This window comes from Arabidopsis lyrata (assembly GCF_000004255.2).
Source record: "Arabidopsis lyrata subsp. lyrata unplaced genomic scaffold ARALYscaffold_3, whole genome shotgun sequence".
NCBI classification, from domain to species: Eukaryota; Viridiplantae; Streptophyta; class Magnoliopsida; order Brassicales; family Brassicaceae; genus Arabidopsis; species Arabidopsis lyrata.
In genome coordinates, this window is record NW_003302553.1 from 4,855,374 (window position 1) to 4,877,574 (window position 22,201).

The following is a 22,201-nucleotide window of genomic DNA, read 5'->3' on the forward strand; positions in this document are numbered from 1 at the left end:
TCTCCAGCTTAAGAAAAAAAAAGAGGAAAAAAATCGTCACTCTCTCTCCTAACTGTATCCGTGAAGGCAAAAAATACGTATAAACAGATACGTACAGAAAACGTAAGTATGTAAGTATACTCGTCTACCTTTCTCTCTCAGCTGTACCTTTTTATGATGGTGTTTTTGTTTACGAGAAAACCAAACCCACACAATTGAATTGAAAATTGCGACTTTCGATTTAAAACTCTCTTTAACTACAATCGCTATCCACGAACAATCTGATTGATTCTCTCTCTCTCTTTATCTCTTCTCTTACCTTTTCAATACGATTTCGGATTTTGAGCTGCGATGCTTCTTTGATTCACTTGAGGTACTCTTTTTCTCTGTCTTCTTATAGAAGTTTCTAAAATGCCGTTAGGTTTCCGAGAAATCCGGTGCTCTTACATAGTAGCGATGATTGGGGTTTTTTGAATTGACGATTTCGTGTTATTGTTGTAGCTTCTCTGCGATTATGATTCTCTGGTTTCATTTACGTCATCGCTCATTCTTTAGCTGTTTTCATCGCTTTTTGCCCCAATTTTTTTAATTGCAACTTTTTTTTTTTTTTTGTGTGTGGCTTCGGCATGAACTGTGAGAAAAAGCGAGGGTCCTACTGCGTAAGTTTAGGCTTTTAACTTTAGTGTTTATTGGTCGAATTCACTTTTAGGCAATTTTAATTTCATGGAAAGCTAGAGACAACCTTAATGCAAACTGCTTACTTTTTCATGGTTTTTAGTGTTGTTAGAGCTGACGAAACAAAACTTTCTATAATTAGTTGGATTAGTGAGTTTGGTCATTTCCTTCATCTCTCAGCAAGTCATTTCTTGACATGTTTGGAACACTCATTGTTGGACACTGCTTGAGAAATCTAATCCCCTAAATTTGAGTTTGGAGCTCCGTTCATGAATAAGTGACGCAATTTTTGTTGTTGGACACTCTTCCCGAGTATGGAGGTGTTAAACTTGAGGGTTTATCACTGTTTATTGATTGTTTTTTTTCGTGTCTCTATTCAGTGTTTTGGAGTTTTGACTACGACTTGTGATGGCATCTAGACAAGGATCAAAGTCGAGAAAAGCAGGGTTAAAGGGTGCTGATTCTACTGCATCTTCGACAACCTCGTCTTCGAAGCTTTATCAAGAGACATCTATCGATGGCCATAGCTCCCCTGCTTCTTCATCTGCTCAAAGCAAGCAGCAGTTTTTCTCACCAGATTCCTTACCACAAAGTGCTCAGCGGTCTAAAGAAAACGTCACAGTGACAGTTCGCTTTCGCCCACTCAGGTTCCTGGTGATATGCTTACATAGGCTTGCAAAAATTAGGTTGATGTTTGTTCTGTGTATTTGACATACCTTATCCTTGACGTAGTCCAAGGGAAATTCGCCAAGGGGAGGAGGTTGCATGGTATGCAGATGGGGAAACAATCGTGCGAAATGAGCATAATCCGACAATAGCTTATGCCTATGGTTAGTCTTAACATTTTGATTAGTGCAATTGGTTTCCTAATCATCGTAAATATTGCATGTGGGCATTACATCACTCAAGAATAACAAACTAAGGATTATAGTATTATTCTTATGTGGTATACATTTCAACTTCTTGTGATGTCTTAAAGATTGAAGAACGTGATTTAATTGGATACTCTTCCTCAGTTGATGTTTGGATCTTGCATGATGTTTTCTTGAAATGGTCTTTCTGTCAGTTAATGATTTATTCTCCTTTTTGCAGACCGAGTCTTTGGACCTACAACCACAACACGCAATGTCTATGATATTGCTGCACACCATGTTGTTAATGGGGCTATGGAGGGGGTAAATGGTATGAATCGAACAGTTTTAATGGCCAATCTAGTTTGTATTAAGAATTCAATTTCTAATTTGACTCATTTATGGAAGAGCATGCAATTTTCCATATTCTTATGTTGAAAAACTTAGTTCTGCGATATTGATCATTTAAGCTATATCAACAAGGCTTATCCTAATTCAAAAGAATCATGAAAAGATACTCATGAGTGAGATTTTTGACGTAGCTGAACTAATGAATGTTAAAATCTTCAGACTAATTTGACTTCAATGTGCTTACCACTTGATTTTAATATGGTGACATTGAATGTTAATCCAACTACAGGGACGATTTTTGCATATGGAGTGACAAGCAGTGGAAAGACACACACAATGCATGTAAGATCCCTTCATCTGGATACTTATTATTCTTCAGCTTGTTACATAAAAGAAAGTATTTTTGGTATATCTTCCTACAATGTAGTTCAATGTGTCATTAATAAGTCTCATATTTATATCTTTCGCCTCTGACTAGATTACTGAGCTGATAGATTTGGTTGATGTTTTTGGTCCATATGTCAGGGTGACCAGAGATCTCCTGGTATTATACCACTAGCAGTGAAAGATGCTTTCAGCATCATCCAAGAGGTACTTGTTAGGATATTGTTTTTTTCATATTCCTTGGCCCAAGTACTAGCGACCTCACATATTTATTTTCTTACAGACTCCTAATCGAGAATTTCTTCTGCGTATTTCCTACATGGAAATATATAATGAGGTGCTATTATTTACCTACTTTTCTTCTCTGCTCCGTTGTCTATAGTCAATTTCAACAGTAGTGGAGTGATAAGAATACGCTGCTTTTAATTTTCCTTAGGTTACTATCCTTAAGGTTCACCTTATTTCAGGTTGTCAATGATTTGTTGAATCCAGCAGGACAAAATTTGAGGATCAGAGAAGACAAGCAGGTGTGTTTCAGCTTCAGGTTCTCTTTGTTTCTTTTCTGTTGGAAACATGCGTAGTGCTGCTCTCACTGACTTGTAATATCTTTGTTGTGATTACAGTGGTCATAGAATCCCAAAACCTTCGCATCATATTTTTATTTATTAGGAAACCATTTTAAGCCGCCTGAAAAAAATACTGGTTCCATTTATCTTGTGAAATTGATCTCTATGGGGACTCTGCTATGACAATGTTATATGTGGCCCTTCGTTTCATTGCGATGTTCTGGGTCACATTGCTTATTCAAGCACCCTTAGTTGATCCTTTTAATAATCATTTGAACTAAGTATTTTATAATGAACTTGTCATGACTTTTATTGCTACAAGTGTCTTTCTCCAAGTTATTCAATTGAACTCATCTTTGTTATTGACTCTAGGGAACCTTTGTCGAAGGGATTAAAGAAGAAGTTGTTTTATCCCCTGCTCATGCGCTTTCTCTTATCGCAGCTGGAGAAGGTATGTGGTGCTTCCACTTTCCCTTTTTTTCAAAGAATAGGTTTATTTACTTGACAACCATACAACTCCAGAAAAGACTGTTGCAGTCGTTGTATATTTATTAAAAAATTATTTATCAGAAAGTGTACTCCTCTACCTGCTTGAGGCTATACTTATCGTTGAAAAGTGTGTTTTTGTTTTTCTTTATTATGATAGAGTAATTCTCTCTTTCTTTTTTCCAGTAAATCCCTTTCATTCTTAAACCTTGACACGTTATAGTTAAATCTCGTCATCGTTTGTTTATCATTTAACGCATATTGATAGAGATCTTGTCCTCATGACAGAGCAACGACATGTTGGATCTACAAATTTTAATTTGCTCAGCAGCCGGAGCCATACAATATTTACGTTGGTATGTTAATATTCTCTTTGAAATATTAAAAACTGGTATCTTTGTGCAGTTGCTATATCATTTCATCACGTGATTACATTTGTGATATGGATGGATGCACACAAAATCTAAGTTTCTTTTGTATTACTATTAGGTTAAAAGGTAAAAGTCAGTAGTTCTTTTATTCCTACAATCGTCTTAGTGCTTTAAAATGGAATACTGAAGAACTATACTTTTTTTTTCAGCACAAGTTGTGTATTATGTTCTTCTTCCAAATGTTTTCTTCTGTTCAAGGAATTACTGTTCTCCTTTATTTTAATCCTAGTTGTTTAGTCACATTAACTCATATAGCTGTACTGTTTCTGAAAGATGATCAACTAATTTGGATGCAGACGATAGAAAGTAGTCCCTTAGGCGACAAGAGTAAAGGTGAAGCGGTACACCTCTCACAACTGGTAGGTTCATCTTGTATCCAGGGATTTACTGGTTATGATCAATCCTTTTAATATGTTTATTAGTTGCATCTTCTGACAGTTAAAAAGGTGAACATCTGATATTAACTACCCATAATTTCTCTCATATCTGCAGAACCTCGTTGATCTGGCAGGTTCCGAGAGTTCAAAGGTTGAAACTAGTGGTGTAAGACGCAAAGAAGGATCATATATAAATAAAAGTTTGTTGACGTTAGGGACTGTAAGTTTTTTCCTACCACAGTTTTCACTTAGTTTTTTTGGTGGAAACAGTTTTCACTTAGTTAACAATAGGTTTTGTGGTTCAGTTAAAATCCAAGGACTTCTTTGACATTTTCTTTAAAAGAAGGTCTGATAATAGGATTTTTTTTTTATGTTGTATAAATATTAAGCACACTTTCTACCCCTCTATATTTTGAGACTTGCAGATCAAACATATACTTACATACATAACTTGAGGTCTTTTACAGTTTAGACTTTTAGTACTTAGCCTGTTCATCTGTAGAATCACCTTTCCGCATTTGCATGATTTTGCTTGCTACTCTTATCTCCAATCTGTTCTTGTCCAAACCTTACAATTAAACAGTTGTCTAGTCTTGTTTTTATCTTGGTTTTTGCCTATCTGGTCATGTTTTAAGTATTCTCCTCTGGGCTGAATTTTGTTAGTTCTGTTGTAAAATTATAGGTGATATCAAAGCTTACGGATGTGAGGGCTTCACATGTACCATACAGAGACTCTAAGTTAACAAGGATCCTTCAATCCTCATTGAGTGGTCATGACCGAGTATCTGTAAGTCTTGTTTAAGCTGTTCCCAATCCTCGTGCTACAATAAGTATAAAATGCACAACGTGATTATTAGCACATATCTTGATAGTAGTATACTTTACTGATTAGTTTTTCTCTCTGGATATGGTAGCTCATTTGTACAGTCACTCCTGCATCAAGCAGTTCAGAAGAAACACACAACACATTGAAATTTGCTCATCGTGCAAAGCATATTGAGATTCAAGCTGAACAAAACAAGGTTTTCCACGCATATCTTCTTTCAGCTCTTATCTTTTGTACTGAATGCCTTTCTTGGTTTCTAACACTATAAAACTGTAGATAATTGATGAGAAATCATTAATCAAGAAGTACCAACATGAGATTCGTCAACTGAAGGAAGAGTTGGAACAGCTTAAACAGGAAATTGTACCAGTTCCTCAATTGAAGGATATTGGTGCAGATGATATTGTTCTCCTGAAGCAGAAGGTATGCTCGAAATACTTGACTTTTCTAAGCCTGGCAAAATTGATTCGTATTGTTTTATTCTTCCCTATTTAGGCTTGTGTAGTGGAGTTAGGGATGGTTTTCTGTGTAGAGCTGCAATCTTATGAGTTATGAAGCTTTTCTTTTGTCTTGCATGCTCTTCTTTCCTCCCTAACATGCATTTGCTATTTGCGACCACATAGGATATCAGTGATGAAATTTAATACGAATTTATACAGTTGATACTCAATAGCTTGTAATATTCCTCACCTTAAAATATTGTAACATGATTAGCATATTTAGGTCAAGATTTAAAATATGTTTTTTACTTCTTTTGGTAAACTATGAACAAAACTACTAGCTATTCTCTTTTCATTAGAGAAATATTAAAAGTTTTGTTCGGCACTGATGTTTTCTGAGAACAATTTGTCAGAAAATGGCAGATAGAGGTCATTCTGGACGCAAAATGCGACACTTTTCAATACTACCACTGTTTCCGTCCATTTTATTTATATTCGATTAGACAAGTGTGAGGACGTTTTATGTCATTGCCTTTTGGTTTACAATCAAGCATTTGAGAGAATCTGAAGTAACCTGGTTTTGTCGTTTTTTTGGCGATATAACGTGATGATAAAAGCTAGAAGATGGTCAAGTCAAGCTGCAATCCAGACTCGAAGAAGAGGAAGAAGCTAAAGCAGCTCTCTTGAGTCGAATCCAACGATTGACGAAATTAATTTTGGTGTCGACTAAAAATCCCCAAGCATCTCGATTACCTCATCGTTTTAATCCTCGGAGGAGACATTCATTTGGGGAAGAAGAGGTAGAACCACTGATTTAAGCTGGATAATATACAAATTCTTCCATGTTTTCTTTGGCTAATCTTGGTTGATGATGTATGTTCAGCTTGCTTACCTACCATACAAGAGGCGGGACATGATGGACGATGAGCAACTTGACCTGTATGTTTCTGTGGAGGGAAATCATGAGATTAAAGATAATGCGTATAGAGAAGAAAAAAAGACCCGGAAGCACGGGTTGTTAAATTGGTTAAAGCCTAAGGTATACAAATGATTGATTTTTTTATATAGCATTGAAAATTATGTTGTGGGCTATTCTTGTTCATTTCAAAACTGCATCTAGCAGCTATAGGTTTGTACTGTCGTAAATGTTTCATGCACTCACTATAGATTTCTGGAACTCAAATCAACTTCAAAGAATAATGCTAATGGGAAGTAAAGAGTCCTAATCGTACGGGCTTATGTCCTCTTAGATGCAGTTCTTCTTTGATTTGTTGGTGCCTCTCTTGTCTCCCTTTTTTAATCCATGCGTACTTTTTCCTATCAGAAAAGAGATCACAGTTCAAGTGCCAGCGACCAGTCAAGTGTGGTCAAATCTAACAGCACACCATCAACTCCTCAAGGGGGAGGCAGTCATCTGCACACAGAATCAAGACTTTCAGAAGGCTCGCCTTTGATGGAACAACTCTCAGAGCCTAGGGAAGACAGAGAAGCTTTAGAAGACATTTCCCATGAAATGGAGATTCCAGAGGTACATAAGAGATATTTTCATTATCAAATCCAGTTCCTGCTCTCTGTTTTACAATACTTTTTTGCACTTGTTCCCAGACTAGCAATAAAATGAGCGATGAGTTGGATCTCTTGAGGGAACAGAAAAAGATTTTATCTGAAGAGGCGGCACTGCAATTAAGTTCTTTAAAACGGTTGTCAGATGAAGCTACAAAGTCCCCTCAAAATGAGGAGATTAAAGTAACATAATCACCCTGTTCATGATATCTATCTAGTTGTTTTACTCTAGTAAAATATTGACCTTCTCGGTTCTCGTTGTTACTTAGGGGGAAATTAAAGTACTCAATGACGACATCAAAGCAAAGAATGACCAGATTGCTACGTTGGAGAAACAAATATTGGATTTTGTTATGACATCTCATGAGGCATTGGATAAATCTGATATCATGCAGGTAGGTTCCAATTGTCAAGTATTATGCATGACGTGTTTTTGTCTGCCATTCATTTCTCAAGTGATTTCTCTTTATCTTCAGGCAGTTGCTGAGCTGAGGGATCAACTTAATGAGAAATCTTTTAAACTCGAGGTGATCGAATTGTTTATGTTTATGCAATTTTTCTTCCTCTATTGCTGCAGGACTTAGAGATGATTTGCTATTGCCTGGATAATATTATTCCTTTTAGCTCAATATAATCTCTCCTCATACCTGAATAAAGTTGCTTCTGTGTATATTATATAATACCAGTCTTCAAAACGCCAAACTATACTAACAATGAAGCTACGCGGTTTTCTTATTCTTCATCGTGTTTACAGGTTAAAGCTGCAGATAATCGCATCATTCAGGAAACACTCAATCAAAAGGTTAGTAAAACTTTTGACATCGACTATATCCCCAATTTCATTTGTCTCTGGAAAAGCTTTGAGACTAGGCTTATAATGTTTAAAAGAATTCAACAACCGATGAAGTATATTTTCTGCAGACATGTGAATGTGAAGTGTTGCAAGAAGAAGTTGCAAATCTAAAGCAGCAGCTCTCCGATGCCCTGGAACTAGCACAGGTCTCTCTTTATACATTTTGTAAAATTGTTGTTTGCAAAAACCATGCTTTTCACCGATCTTCGTCTTATAAGCCACATGATGCTTAAACAAACTGTATTTACGTTCTGACATGAAAGGGAACTAAGATTGAAGAGCTGAAACAAAAAGCCAAGGAACTAAGTGAATCAAAGGAGCAATTAGAACTCAGAAACAGGAAACTCGCAGAAGAGAGTTCATATGCAAAAGGTCTTGCATCGGCAGCTGCAGTTGAGCTTAAGGCATTATCCGAAGAAGTTGCAAAGCTTATGTATCAAAACGAGAGACTAGCAGCTGAGCTGGCAACACAAAAGAGCCCGGTCTCACAACGAAATAAGACAGGAACAACAACAAATGTAAGGAACAATGGAAGAAGAGAGAGTCTTGCAAAGAGGCAAGAACATGACAGCCCCTCAATGGAGCTGAAGAGAGAAGTGAGGTTGAGTAAGGAACGTGAGCTATCGTATGAAGCTGCACTTGTTGAAAAAGATCAAAGAGAAGCTGAGCTTGAAAGGATATTAGAAGAAACGAAACAGAGAGAAGCATATCTGGAGAATGAGCTAGCTAATATGTGGGTTCTTGTTTCTAAGTTGAGAAGATCTCAAGGAGCTGATTCTGAAATCTCTGATTCTATATCAGAGACACGACAAACGGAACAAACGGAAGGATCATTTTGAGATTGGGATAAAAATACAACATAAGTAGGATATCTTTGTGCAGTGGTTCCAGAGAGTTTGTGTTTGGTATTTTGCTTGTAAGTCTCGATTTCTTCGGTTATTGGAACTTTCTTTTATAACTTTGTTGATAATTTTGTAAAGAAAGATTCAGTGAAGAGAGAACTATTATGTCTCTTTAAATTTAACTTGCTTAGATCGAATCAGAATCCAAAATCATCAGATGATTTCAAAACGTGAAACTGTTTGTTATTATGAAAAATAATCAGATTTTTCCCGAAACCTCAACAGATGATGCCTAGTACGTAATACAGTACAGTGATTGGGGAGGATCAACTCATTGGCATTTTCTCTCATGACATTTGATTTACTATACATACTAGGTACTTTTTTCATAATAAAATCGGGATGATAATAATTTCTCAAGTGTTTCTTATTATGAAAAAACCATCAGATTGTTCAAAAATTTCAACAGAAACAAAAAAAAAAATCAAAAGGAGTGATGATCATACTGATTTTGATTCAGTTGGTCTTAGGATCAGGCATGGGGAACAAACCACCAGCACCAGCAGCTCCTCGCGGCGGAGAAAACCCTAGAAATTTCTGTAGATTGGTTCTGATACTAATTGAACACAGCAGATAAAGAAATGCCATGGAGCAATCCGTCGGATCATCGCCTTTCAATCCCCTGTGACTCATCTTCTTCACTATCGTTATCGGATGGAACGGAAGCTTCGCGACTACTTTACCTTCGAAGAGTGAATTGAGTAATCCGAAGACGACGAAGAGAACCAGAGCCACAACGGCGCCGGATTTGAACTTGAAGAGTGACAGATCTCGGCTCGATTCCTTTAAGCTGGTTTCAACGCGATCGATCTTCTTTGTCTTTGATTTCTTTATGGATAGCTTCGAAGAAGGATTCTCTGTCTTCATCGTCTCGAGTTTCTTCGCGGCCTTGTCAATGGAGTATTTCAAGGATTTGTAGGAGCTGGTACGGTAGATTAAGATCCATGAGATGGCTTCACAGACCAACGCTGTGCAGATGGAGATTCCGACGACGGTTAAGCTATCAGCGTATTTGAAAGAAGCGAAGAGCGGTATCGTAGTCGCCATTGTTGCTCAAAACTTGCAGATGACTTCTGTGATTAGGAATTTAGAAAGTCAAAAGAGAGCCAAAGAATAAATAAATACATTTTCGGGGAGCATAAAAATACTTCTCTAATTTCCAAAATTGCCCCAATTGTTTTTTTCTTTTATCAACAAAAACCCAAATCACAATCTTTGGCAAAATAGTTTATACACACAAAGAGTTAATATTACATGCAGATGTCTATTTACAAAGAAGAGGAAAAAAGAAGTTTTGAGTTGAAGTTAGAGAGGCTTAAGAGTGTTCTTAGGAGTACTTATCCATGGAGTGTCTGCAATAGCAAATCTCCACAAGGCATTGACATGTTCAGGCAATGCGTAATCTATTCCAACGCGAGGGCCAACCATTACTTTCTCCACATATTCTCCTCCATCAAGAAGCTCCAGTCCTCCTGTGTCCATATATTTTTAGTACAAAGCTTAAACACTCTTGAAAAGATAGAGTCTTACTTCGTTAACTAGTTTGGTCTGTGAACTACTAACCAGGAGAATAAAGTGGATGATGAGACCACTCTGTTGAGAGTCCTAGCGCTTGACCAACCTGCGAGTGGCACAGATAAAAAGCTTATAATGCACGAGGACCGACTCAAATTTTAATTTGAGATCTAATCATCGGAGACACTTTCAACTTTTTTCTTATCTATTGAAGAACATATGAAATGCAATATCTGCATTGCGAATCTCTAACCTTTCCTGGTCCATTTAGAAGAACAGGTTTGTCGGTTTTCAGGCCACGACGCTCCTGTATAGTCTCCATTTCTGCAATGCCATTGATGTATAAATAAATAGAAACATGCAAAAGATATGAAAATTCAACATTTGCGATAGGCCAACAACCCATACAACTTTGAGCCTCAAACAAGAGAGAGTGAAATGAGCAGAGTTTTGGTGCCGATGTGAACAGATTACTTACCGGAAACAGGAGAACAAGACCGTATCAAAACAGCAGCTCCAACTCCTTCCTTATCAGCAACAATATTGAGCATCATATGGAGACCATAACATAGATAAACATAAGCATGTCCTCCTGGTCCAAACTTAAAAAATAAACCACATTTCAGAGAAAGACACCAATTTGTATGTAACTAAAAATGCTAACAAGGAAAAAGAAGAAACTCACCACTGGTGCGGTCCGTGGGGTAACACCAAATCGTCCATGGCAAGCTGAATCATTTGGTCTATAAGCTTCTACCTACCAAAGGAGGAACAAGTTTAGAGAGCTGCAAATTACAATCGGTAGTATTTCAAGAAGCACCAATATCAGAAATGGTGTGTATTAGCTTAATTAAGCACCAACGATCTAATCAGAGTATTACACAATCCCAAAGTAAAACCCTTTCTCAGGAAACAAAAAAGAAAAGTGTCTGACCTCTGTAATTCGCAGCACAACATTGTCTCTCCTTAGGAACTTGCCAAGCAAACGTGGCGCAAGATCAAGCGCGTCGATTTGAAAGAACTCCAGAGGCATTAACTTCATCTCGGACTCGGAGGTGGAGCGGGTCAGTGGGTAATCGGGTCTGACCCGAGCCGCTCGAGTCTTGGAACAGTTGGTCTTTCGTGTCCGTAGGACTACTCGGGTTGTAACATTGATCTCCGATTCCTGATCAATCCGCTTCGATCGACGAGCCGGCGTTTTCATTGTCGAACCCGAAGCAAAAAGATTTGACTTATCAAAAAGTATGCGACGTTGACCTTTTTCTTTGTTATATTTGGCGGGTGATGGTTTATGATGCCAAAGGTGGTCGTGCCAACTTTGTCATAGTCATAAAACTCATGCTTGTTCCAAAAAAAAAACAAGAAGGTCATCCTTGTTAATTTTTCTTTAACACCAAGACTCATGGTTATTTTATTTGGCACCAATGTCATATTGTTGCAATGAAGAGATTTACTAGGGAATATAGTTGGCATTTAGCTTAATACTAGATCGTACCCGTGCTGTATAGCACGAGATTTAATATTTTTTATGAATTAAATTATATATTTTGTTCGAAAAAATAAGAAATAATATAGTATAATAGTATAGTATAAAAGGGAATATATCATAATATTTTATTTTTATTACTATTTGGATATAATGTTATATATTTCATTTGATTATGGTTGTATATTTTGTTTGTAGAATTAAATAATAGTATATGATAAATTTTAAATCTATATTCTATATTATATTGGGTTATTTTATTGTAGGAATTAAATGTTGTTTAATCGTAACTTGGTTGAAAAACATGACTTGATAATAAAGAAGGAGAGAATATTATATTGTATATCAAATATATTTAGCTGCATTAGATTTGTATTTTTGTTTATATGAGATTAACAATTTATTTGGTTCAATTAGATATTCATAATTGCATTGTGTCATTGAGAGCAAAAAAATAATAGTTGTATTAGGTCTAAGTTTTTACGTGGGTTATATTAGTTTTGTTTGGCCCAATATCACGTTGTTTAAAAAAAAAAAAAGAATATTTGATAAAAACTTTATCTCTTTTTTCTTGATTACTGAATAAATCTACGAATTAACAACGTCAAGACGCAAGATAAAACGCAAATATCAATTAAAAGGAATTTTTGTTAGTAAATCTTTCAAATATATTTTGTTAGCAAGTTTTAATATATTTGAAAGTAAAAATCTAAGCTTACAAATCTTATTATTTTTTACGTTGTAATTTTATAGTTTTGAATCTTGAAATCTGGTAAAAACAGAATTTCAATTAAAATTAATTATAAAAAAAACTAAAATGTAAAATCGGAAAAAGAATTCGCCAAAAAGAAGCCCTAGAAGCAATTTTCCTACATTCTAGACACTTCTGATATTTTGATCAAAAAAAAAAAAAGACACTTCTGATAAAGCGTTTCAAAATTAATTTTGTTAATAAAACATATTTTTCCATTTTTCTCAATTGAATAAATTAAAAAAGAAAAAAAACTGTTTCTAGAGGCTTCGTTAGCCTAATTCATTAATCTAGGTTCCCCAAATCTCAGCGAAATCTAACTTCTCTTTGCTCTCTCAGTAGCTGAAAATCTCAATCCGTATAGCTTAGCTTCCCTAATCCAACAACCATGGCAAAGTTCGGCGAAGGTGACAAGAGATGGATCGTAGAAGACAGACCTGACGGCACCAACGTCCATAACTGGCACTGGTCCGAAACCAATTGCCTTGAATGGTCTCGCAACTTCTTCACCAAACAATTCTCCGGCGTTGTTATCCTCTCCGGCGAAGGTAATCTATTCATCAAGGTCAATAAGATCGAGAAAGTCGAAGGCGAGGCTTATGTGAATGTAAGGAAGGGGAAGATTATCCCTGGTTACGAGCTTAATGTCTCTTTATCTTGGGAAGGTGAGGCCAAAGATTCCGATGGGAAGACGCTGTTGAAAGCTGATGGATTGGTGGATATGCCTTATATCTCCGATGAGAATGCTGATGAAGATCCCGAGATTAGGTTTTCGGTGAAGGATGAGGGACCGATTGGGAGGACTTTGAAGGAGGCGATGGTGAAGAAGGGGAAATCGATTATTCTGGAGAAGGTTAGGGTTTATGTGGAGGCTATGGCGAAAGGAGGTCCGTGTAGGGATGAATTGGAATCGAAGAAGGTTGCGCCGAAATCTGTAGCGGCTGGATCAGCTCCGGTGGCGGTGGAGAAGTCTGGTGGTGCCCCTGTGGTATCTGCTGCTGCGGTGGAGACTAAGGTAGTGAAGGAGAAGAAGAAGGCGAAGACTAAGGAAGGGTTTAAGACAATTACTATGACTGAGAAGTTTAATTGCAGAGCTAAGGATTTGTATGAGATTTTAATGGATGAGAATCGTTGGAAAGGTTTTACGCAGAGCAATGCTAAGATTAGTAAAGATGTGAATGGTCCGATTAGTGTCTTTGATGGGTCTGTTACTGGAATGAATCTTGAGCTTGAAGAAGGCAAATTGATTGTTCAGAAGTGGAGATTTGGGAGCTGGCCTGATGGTCTTGATTCAACGGTTAGTCTAGTGATTGTTGCTTAAACATAATACCCTGATTTCGATTTGATTGTGGTTGATATATTGGCTTTTGCTTTGACATTTCAGGTGAAGATCGTTTTCGAGGAGCCTCAACCAGGAGTCACCATTGTCAATCTTACTCACACTGACGTTCCTGAAGAGGACAGGTTAGTTTTACTTAAGAGATTGTTTTCTAGTCTTCCCTATAATGAGTTGCTCTTGATTCTGAATCTGAACTTTGGAATTAGGAAACAAAAAAAAATAGGAGCTTTTAAGTATTTAACTCTTGACACTTATTGAGTGACTATGTTTTGTGTTTGGTTAAATGCAATGAATTCTTCTGGAATTTGGACTTTATATAGCTTGGTTTTAAATAGAACCTTCCTATCGATGTACCAAGGGGTCTATTTGCTCAACTCTCCCTAACCACCTTTAGCTATTTAAATTTCCCAATGACCTACTCTACTTTTATTTATTAACTCTACTATCTCTGCTTATCCTTGACACTGGTTTAACTGGCTGTATGGCGTTGATGGACTCTTCTAGTCTTCCCCTCTAGTGACTTGCTTGTGATTCTGAATTAGAACTTTGGTTTCTGGTAAACCAAGAAAAGAAGTTTGAACTCCTAAGAGTTTTTTCATTCTTAAAGTGGAAAGAAGTGATGAGTGACATGTTTAGTGAGCAAATGAATTCTTTTGGAGTTTTGGTTTACTGTAATGGTTGGTATATGATAGATCACTCCTGATTCCCAATGACCCACATCTCTTTGATCTACTATCTATGTTAATCTTTACTGCTAAACTCACTCTTAGGCTGTCCTGATGATTGAACTCTTCTTTGTTCCTTGTAAACACTTGATAACTTATTCCTTAGTGTGTGAATAAGTTTGTCTATATTCCATCTGATTTCCTCCTTATGTGAAGCAAATATCTTAGAGAGTTGTGTTAACTTTATGGTTGCTTGCGATTTTTTTGGTATATGTCCTCTGTCTTAAGACGAGTGAGTGATTTTCTGTTGCTAATATAATTGTGAGGATATTGATGTAACTAATGTTATCTGATGTTTTTCCAATGGTTGATGCAGATATGGGAATGCGACTGTGGTGGAAAACACTGAGAGAGGATGGAGAGATCTTATATTCCATAGGATCCGTGCAGTTTTCGGATTTGGAATATGATTTATGATTTTGATTATCAAATAAGTTGATTATGATTTCAATTCGAACAAGAGGGACCAATTAACAATGCAAAATGTATGATTTTAAAGTTTTTCACTTTTAGTTAATGCATTCCCCTTGAACTTATATACTCTCTTTCTTTAGGCCATAGGCCCTAATCAATGTGATCAGCATCCGTTGGTTATATTTCCTTGATCTTTTTTTGTCGATGACACATACACAAATCACTTAAGAATGATTATGATTTAGAAAACTTATGTTATGTTGAACATATGAGGTCGGAAAATGTGTCACATTGTAGATAAATGCTTTGTTGACAATTAATGGACACATCGTCAAGGAATGGCATGTGAGTGATCAAACTATCTCTACTGCAAAAGAGAGAGAGAGATCATTTCGCTTTCAGCTTTTCAGCAATTAAATGGGAAACTTCGCAATTATTGCGCATGCAGCAACACAATATCAATCACCATGTATAGATTCAAATTCACAATATAGCTAGATCAATAGTCTATTACTTGCGTAAACCTAATGCTTTATGTATCCCATGTGACGGGATTGCGTACGTTAGCTCTATATAGTTCATGTGTTTTTAGATTTCGTCTAGCACTATTAGGAATTTTTACGTTACTGGAAAAGAGAACAAATATATGAGAATGGCAAAAAATCGGGTAGAAGCGTGTGTAGTTTAAAGGTTTCAAGAAAAATAGAAAACAGACAAAAATACATGAAAATGGCAAAAGATAAAAGCACAAGATCTCATTTCCATATTAATGTATGTATATACAGATTCACTAAGCAGTTGACCTTACCTACTCGAATGTAATAAAAATGTAACAAGAAAACATTATCAATTGAAAATGACATTGAAACTAGCATTTGACACAAATTATTAAATCTAAGAAACGGCTGATTTATTAAAATTTAGTTTTAAATATGGTTGACCAAGTAGTTAATTTTTGTTACAGCAGATCCAAGATTCAAATCTCGAACACTAATGCAGTTTGTAAATCTAAATTTTGTGGAAAGTTCTAAAACACCATCTCACGTAGTTCATGTGATAGATATTGAATTAATCTATATGTGTTTGTATATAACTCTGTATACACTTTAACAGAAAATATAACATTATATACAACAATAAATCGTTATCTATATTATATATAACTCATTAGAAGTTTAGAACAAATAAAATGTGCGCAAAAATAACAAATAATCAAAAACCTTGGAAAAATAGGTGTGGTGATCAGTTCTTCTGAGAAACTTTCATCTTTATAAGCGAATAAATAAAGTATGACAAATGTGGGACGAAGAGTAGGAACATCGGATAAAATAAGCTATTGCTGAAATATGTAAATGAAAAGTATAGCAAATTAGCAACTAGTTTTCTTAAGTTTATAGCATTAGAGTAAAATCCAAGTTCAAATACTAGACGTTGGATTGGTTTTTAAGCTGATCCGGCTCACATGATTGGCGCTTCTGCGATATTTCAACTATTCTCATCACATGGCATTAGGTGATTATGATTTGTGATCATTAACGAGACTTCAAACCATTAATCTTTTTATTAACCTGGTTCGTATTTTCTCTGATTTAGTCGTTTTCTTGTTTCATAGGCCAACATAACCACCAAATATGCTTTCTACAATACATTCGTCACTTAAAGATACCAAACAGTAATCTATAAGCAAATTAAAATAGTTTCTGTTTTTGTTTTCATCTGCGCAATAACGTTTTAACAAAAAAAAATCTCAACATTCCAAATGTACCAAAATCTCAACATTCCAAATTCCGCGTCACAAAAACAGTGGCATTTCTCGTAATTATTTCGAAAGACAAGGGCAAATATAAAGAGAAACACTTCAACTTAGCGACAATTCCTAAGCAAATGTCACTTTACCGAAGAAACACATCTCTCTCTCAAGTTTCTAGAAAAAGAGATTTGTTGACGGAGACAAGACTCTTTTTCTTTTTCTTTTTCACTCTCTCTCTCTCTCACCAAATCCTAAAAGACCCATTTTTTAATCTCTCTGAACTCAAAAAAAAAAACACACAAAACCAAGAGTCAGAGAAAAGATTCTCACGCGCCAAAAACTCCCTCGCAATGGCGTCGGACACCGTTAAGCATATGCCTATTCACGGCGTCTCCGCCTTCTCCTCCGTCACCGTCGAAATCAAAAACTTTTTCTCCGCCGTGAAACCAAGAAAAACCTCAACTTTCGTCTACGCTTTCGTCGTAACTTTCGTTGCCTTGACTGTTTTCTTAGCCTTTAGTCCTTCTCCCATCACAGTCGCAATCGCTCCTTCCATTTCTTCCTATATTCTCCCTAATATCACTGTCTCCAATTCACCTAACTCTCCAGCGTCGACCCTCGATTCCAATTTCACCACATTGCCGACACCGGCGCCGGAAAATCTCACGGCAGTTACTAAAAACGTAACCTTTGAGTCCCCCATCGCAAATGGGACAACAGACCCGACTGCTACAGACAACACTTTTCAGTTCAAGACCGATCATGCAAAGGAAAACATATCGTGTCCTGACAACAAGACTGATGTTACTGCTCGAGATTTGGACAAACATGGAGCAAGGAAAGCACCTCTGTCGGAGGTTCTAGCCGTCAATTCCTCTGCTTCTCAGATGAGAAAACAGAGAAGGAAGTCGTCGCTGAGAAAAGTGATCGAGTCTCTGAAGAGTTGCGAGTTTTTCGAGGGAGATTGGGTCAAAGACGATTCGTATCCGCTCTACAAACCCGGGTCGTGTAATCTGATCGATGAACAGTTTAATTGTATCTCTAACGGAAGACCTGACGTGGATTTCCAGAAATTGAAATGGAAACCAAAGAAATGCTCTTTACCAAGGTAAATAACAACACTTGATTACTTTTTTACATGGTGATGACTGGTAAGTCTAATGTAGTCCAAATGATAAGTGTGTGTGTATGAATATATATATATAAAAGGTTAAATGGAGGTAAATTGCTGGAGATGATTAGAGGAAAAAGGCTAGTGTTTGTTGGAGATTCGCTGAATAGAAACATGTGGGAGTCTTTGGTTTGCATTCTTAAAGGATCAGTGAAAGATGAGAGTCAAGTCTTTGAGGCTCATGGAAGGCATCAATTCCGTTGGGAGGCTGAGTACTCCTTTGTCTTCAAAGTAGGTTTCTTTAAGTAATCAAATTACTTTTTGTGTGTCTTCGAGTTTTAATCGAATGATTTACTGTCGATAGGATTATAATTGCACTGTGGAGTTCTTTGCATTGCCTTTCTTGGTTCAAGAATGGGAAGTTACAGAGAATAACGGGACGAAGAAGGAGACTTTGCGGTTAGATTTGGTCGGTAAGTCATCGGAGCAGTACAAAGGAGCGGATATTCTTGTATTCAATACCGGTCATTGGTGGACTCATGAGAAAACTTCCAAAGGGTATTAGATTTTTTCGAACTAGTCTGATCCCTTATTTGGGATTGTTGTCTCATTGTTTTTTGGTATTTGGATGCTTTCATTAGGGAGGATTATTATCAAGAAGGGAGCAATGTTCACCCGAAACTCGATGTGGATGAAGCTTTTCGAAAAGCATTGACGACTTGGGGTCGATGGGTTGATAAGAATGTGAATCCAAAGAAATCCCTTGTTTTTTTCCGTGGTTATTCCCCGTCACATTTCAGGTGAAATCGAGATCTGTGTGGTAGTTTTACCAGTCATAAAAACTGGTTTTGTAAAATTGGTTTGGTTTGATTGCAGCGGCGGGCAATGGAATGCGGGAGGAGCATGCGATGATGAAACAGAACCGATCAAGAACGAGACTTACCTAACTCCTTACATGTTGAAGATGGAGATACTTGAAAGAGTTCTCAGTGGAATGAAAACGCCTGTCACGTATCTTAACATCACGAGGTTAACTGATTACAGGAAGGATGCTCACCCGTCGATATACCGGAAACAAAAACTATCCGCAGAAGAAAGTAAATCACCATTGTTGTACCAAGACTGTAGCCACTGGTGCCTCCCTGGGGTGCCTGATTCTTGGAACGAAATTCTCTATGCCGAGATACTCGTAAAACTTGACCAGCTTGGTGGCAGAAGACGGCGGAAACCCCTAAAAGATCATAGGAGTTGAATCTGCATCCTTATAGATGAATACAGAACTTTAAATGGTTAAAAGAAAGGAAACACTGATGTAGATGGGAATCAGATTAGTGCCATGTTCATTTTCTTGATTGTAAACCCAATTAATGGGAGAGATTTGAGATTGTAAATGGTTTTGTGACTACAAGTAATAGTAAACATATGCCTAACCCGAACTGAACCAGACTATTAGAATCAAAGACCTAACCAGAATTTGTGTCTAACTCCAATGCCTAACCTAAATCTGAGTTCTGATGAAGAATCATTTGGTGAAGAGAATCCGGTTGATGACATGGACAGGCAAAGCGTAGGCAGGATCAATTGTTTTGACTCCAGGATACTCGAGAAGAGAGAGCCCTGCACCAATTTTGTATCAAATTGACACATAATTCTTTGCTTCACATCAACAAGATAAGCTAAAGAAAGACATTTTTAGTTACCCGCAACTCCAAAGTAGGTGTGGAAGATATCAACAGCATCTTTGGGATTATCTGAGATACCTCCGTTATCCATGTCCTATTCAAAGTTTCACTTGAACCTCAGGGAAGGCTCTAAAAGATGAGACCTTTAAAACCAATAGCAACAATATTGGAAACAAACCTGACAGTCCAAGATGAACTTGACAAGCTTTCCTTTCTCGATCCAATGAACTCTGTCGATCATGATTAAGCTGGATAACACCCACCAAGAATAGCAAACCTAATAACAGGAATTATCAAAAGCACGCTAAGAACAATCAGAATCATGTTTCGATTTGGAAGAGTTTAACGCTTACATCAGGGAGTTTCTCAGGTCGTCCATTTAAACCTCCAGACTCGTAGTCTTGTCTTTCACATAACCACCATCCAAGTAAGTCCTTATCAACATGATGGAGATTCCCGGTGATAGCAAGAGCACCCACGCAACAGAAAACTGCAGCAACATAAAGAATCACTGCCCTTTAATTACCATATGATGCTGCAATCTAGACACATATTGAATGATGATCCCAGGGTTAAAAAGTCAAATTAGCATGAACATACTCTGTCTTGCATGAGACTCCGCTCCAGGTGTGCACCCGAAACCACCATCCAGGTTTTTGCAGCTCACAATGTAATCAACAGCCTTCTTCACATTGATCTTATCAAGACATTTTAATATTGAGAGACAGCATATAGCTATGTACGAAAACCTACATTGAACAAGCTTGCAGATAAACATAGTGAAACTCACAACTCGGAATAAATAAAAAGCTAGGAAGAAAGAATACCTTGTATCTACTTCGCCCCACATATCTCCTGAGAAGGATCCATCTTTATTCTGTAACCCAGCAATATCTAGTTTTTGCATTTAGACAAACATAATTGTATCCACCACAAGCGATTTACCGAGTTTATTTCTTTTCACATTGACAAGAAGTTAAATGCTTGAAGGATACAACTTGACACTTTTTGGACATCAAGAATGCTTAGTTTGTCAAAGAGGGCCAAGATTTGTACAGCACTGAGTGTATATATAACATGCGGATCATGTCCAGTATTACCGGCAAAGCCACCTGCTCACAAGAAAGAATCACTTTTTAAAAACTAAAAATGCAGCAACATCTTACGATTAAGGTTGAAAGTATTAAATCCGCAAATGCATTTGATTGATGAATATTACACACACCGCAGAAACAGAACCAAGCTTGTCGAGTAAATCTAGTGTGGTTAGTCCCCAATATGCACCATTCATTCTCAGGTGATCCATCACAACAGACTCAAAACTCTCTTTTTTCTAGCAAGTTGATATGAAAACCGAAAAAACAAGTGGGAAATTCAAGTTGTAATTATAATGACATTGACAATGAGCATGAGGAAAAATTGGATGATATAGCTTTATAGTACCTTTTCTGCCATCAGAATGTAACGAACATGCTTGTCAGCTACGAGCTTGTCTGCCATCAGATTCAATAAACTTGGCACAAACAGAAGAAACAACACCAAAGAATTTTTAAGTTAGCTTTGATTCAAGTTTAGTTTCCTTCAATGGGTTATAAAATCCCTAGCTGGTATAATTATTAACACTTAAATCACCCATCAATGGTTGATCACCATCTAGTGAATAAATTCACTATAAAGTATAAACGATCAGCTACAGAGACTCTTACAATATCTTCGTGGTGAAAACAGTAATCAATTCGAGCCCTTGTTGAATTTTGTAGGTGGTGATCAATAGATTCGGAAAAGACAAACCTTTACAACGAAATTAGTAACAAGACGATTGAACGCAGAAAGAAGAGTAACACATAATCGAACAAACCTAGAAAAATCTGATAAATTCTTTTGGGCGATACGATGAAGAAGAAGACAGTCAAACAAGTGATTCGGTCCGTAATATGTTATTATTAATAACCCAGACTAAACCGAAATCAATCTGGTTCTCCTAATTGAACCGATTCAAATCCTTCATGTCCAGTCCGGTTTTAATCAAACCAGAAGAATCGAGTTTTGCGAATTAAACCGGAAGACAACAAGAAACAATTTTACTGACATAGTGTTAGAATGTCACAAAGGATTTGATAACACAAAAGTACCTTACTATTGCAACCAAGGACAAATGGTAACACAAGCAATTACCATCATACAAATTCAAAATTCGAAAGCATCCAATCATCCATCCATCCCACAACCAGAAAACCCATATCATCAATAAAATTAATCCAAAAGTTGGATCAAAACTATTAGCAATTTACCTTTTTCCATCGCCAAGCCTCGAATAAATATTTCATCTCTGTAATTCATACGTCCCACAATACTACTCGCTTTGATATAGTCGTCGCCTTCCTCTACCTCAGCTCCTCCCAGACCGTCTATTTCTGATCCAAAATCTCCATCGTTACAGCTTTAAACTAGAGAAGGTTATATGCCACCAAGTTCTTCAGTTTCAGCAGATTCTTCTCATCTGCACACTCTTCTTTTTCTTTCATCTCCGCCTCAAAGTGGTCTAAAGCACCCTCTCCTTGTTAGCTTTCACGACCCGTCAAATTAAAGTCTTCATTATTCTGTTTTTTTTTTTGGCAGTTTGGTATGCGCGACCATGACCGAACCAAACCGAGCTAACATGGACTCTACAAAATGCGAACCAAGTGTGTTATTCCTTCGCTATATGGCCAACATCCCTACTTGGCACTTGCAAGTGCATGAAA

General features: G+C 36.9%; 6 protein-coding genes and 1 long non-coding RNA gene across 7 annotated transcripts; 3 read left to right on the forward strand and 4 right to left on the reverse strand.

Annotated features, from left to right (window-relative positions):
* Positions 1–117: 117 nt before the first annotated feature.
* On the reverse strand, positions 118–16,907 carry LOC110230272. The gene is made up of 3 exons (XR_002333386.1): positions 16,894–16,907; positions 16,452–16,455; positions 118–278 (listed from the first exon to the last, which is right to left on the reverse strand). It is a non-coding gene; the product is annotated as an uncharacterized LOC110230272 (long non-coding RNA).
* LOC9318828 (kinesin-like protein KIN-7K, chloroplastic) lies at positions 242–8,776 on the forward strand. The gene is made up of 24 exons (XM_021032552.1): positions 242–352; positions 1,035–1,301; positions 1,387–1,484; positions 1,747–1,836; positions 2,146–2,198; positions 2,382–2,447; positions 2,524–2,577; positions 2,708–2,767; positions 3,179–3,257; positions 3,581–3,648; positions 4,020–4,082; positions 4,216–4,320; positions 4,783–4,887; positions 5,015–5,122; positions 5,203–5,349; positions 5,984–6,166; positions 6,250–6,405; positions 6,691–6,894; positions 6,972–7,112; positions 7,199–7,324; positions 7,406–7,456; positions 7,684–7,731; positions 7,851–7,928; positions 8,046–8,776. Exons 2-24 carry the CDS (start codon positions 1,063–1,065, stop codon positions 8,619–8,621), a joined length of 2,898 nt encoding a protein of 965 aa, XP_020888211.1. The 5' UTR covers positions 242–352; positions 1,035–1,062; the 3' UTR covers positions 8,622–8,776.
* LOC9318829 (calcium load-activated calcium channel) lies at positions 9,026–9,782 on the reverse strand. The gene has a single exon (XM_021032657.1). The coding sequence runs from the start codon at positions 9,729–9,731 to the stop codon at positions 9,141–9,143; it is 591 nt and encodes a 196-aa protein (XP_020888316.1). The 5' UTR covers positions 9,732–9,782; the 3' UTR covers positions 9,026–9,140.
* Positions 9,819–11,567, reverse strand: LOC9320945 (DNA-3-methyladenine glycosylase). The gene is made up of 6 exons (XM_002884833.2): positions 11,134–11,567; positions 10,885–10,956; positions 10,678–10,801; positions 10,453–10,523; positions 10,248–10,305; positions 9,819–10,156 (listed from the first exon to the last, which is right to left on the reverse strand). The coding sequence occupies exons 1-6, from the start codon at positions 11,401–11,403 to the stop codon at positions 9,990–9,992; spliced, it is 762 nt and encodes a 253-aa protein (XP_002884879.1). The 5' UTR covers positions 11,404–11,567; the 3' UTR covers positions 9,819–9,989.
* On the forward strand, positions 12,676–15,096 carry LOC9320946 (activator of 90 kDa heat shock protein ATPase homolog 1). Its single transcript, XM_021032618.1, has 3 exons — positions 12,676–13,733; positions 13,821–13,900; positions 14,817–15,096. The coding sequence occupies exons 1-3, from the start codon at positions 12,825–12,827 to the stop codon at positions 14,908–14,910; spliced, it is 1,083 nt and encodes a 360-aa protein (XP_020888277.1). The 5' UTR covers positions 12,676–12,824; the 3' UTR covers positions 14,911–15,096.
* LOC9318830 (protein trichome birefringence-like 1) lies at positions 16,845–19,211 on the forward strand. The gene is made up of 5 exons (XM_002882718.2): positions 16,845–17,772; positions 17,874–18,066; positions 18,140–18,333; positions 18,417–18,575; positions 18,652–19,211. The coding sequence occupies exons 1-5, from the start codon at positions 17,015–17,017 to the stop codon at positions 19,025–19,027; spliced, it is 1,680 nt and encodes a 559-aa protein (XP_002882764.1). The 5' UTR covers positions 16,845–17,014; the 3' UTR covers positions 19,028–19,211.
* On the reverse strand, positions 19,104–21,365 carry LOC9318831 (geranylgeranyl transferase type-2 subunit beta 2). The gene is made up of 9 exons (XM_021032683.1): positions 20,901–21,365; positions 20,679–20,790; positions 20,453–20,572; positions 20,285–20,351; positions 20,058–20,206; positions 19,811–19,947; positions 19,636–19,734; positions 19,476–19,551; positions 19,104–19,392 (listed from the first exon to the last, which is right to left on the reverse strand). Exons 1-9 carry the CDS (start codon positions 20,955–20,957, stop codon positions 19,298–19,300), a joined length of 912 nt encoding a protein of 303 aa, XP_020888342.1. The 5' UTR covers positions 20,958–21,365; the 3' UTR covers positions 19,104–19,297.
* Positions 21,366–22,201: the final 836 nt, after the last annotated feature.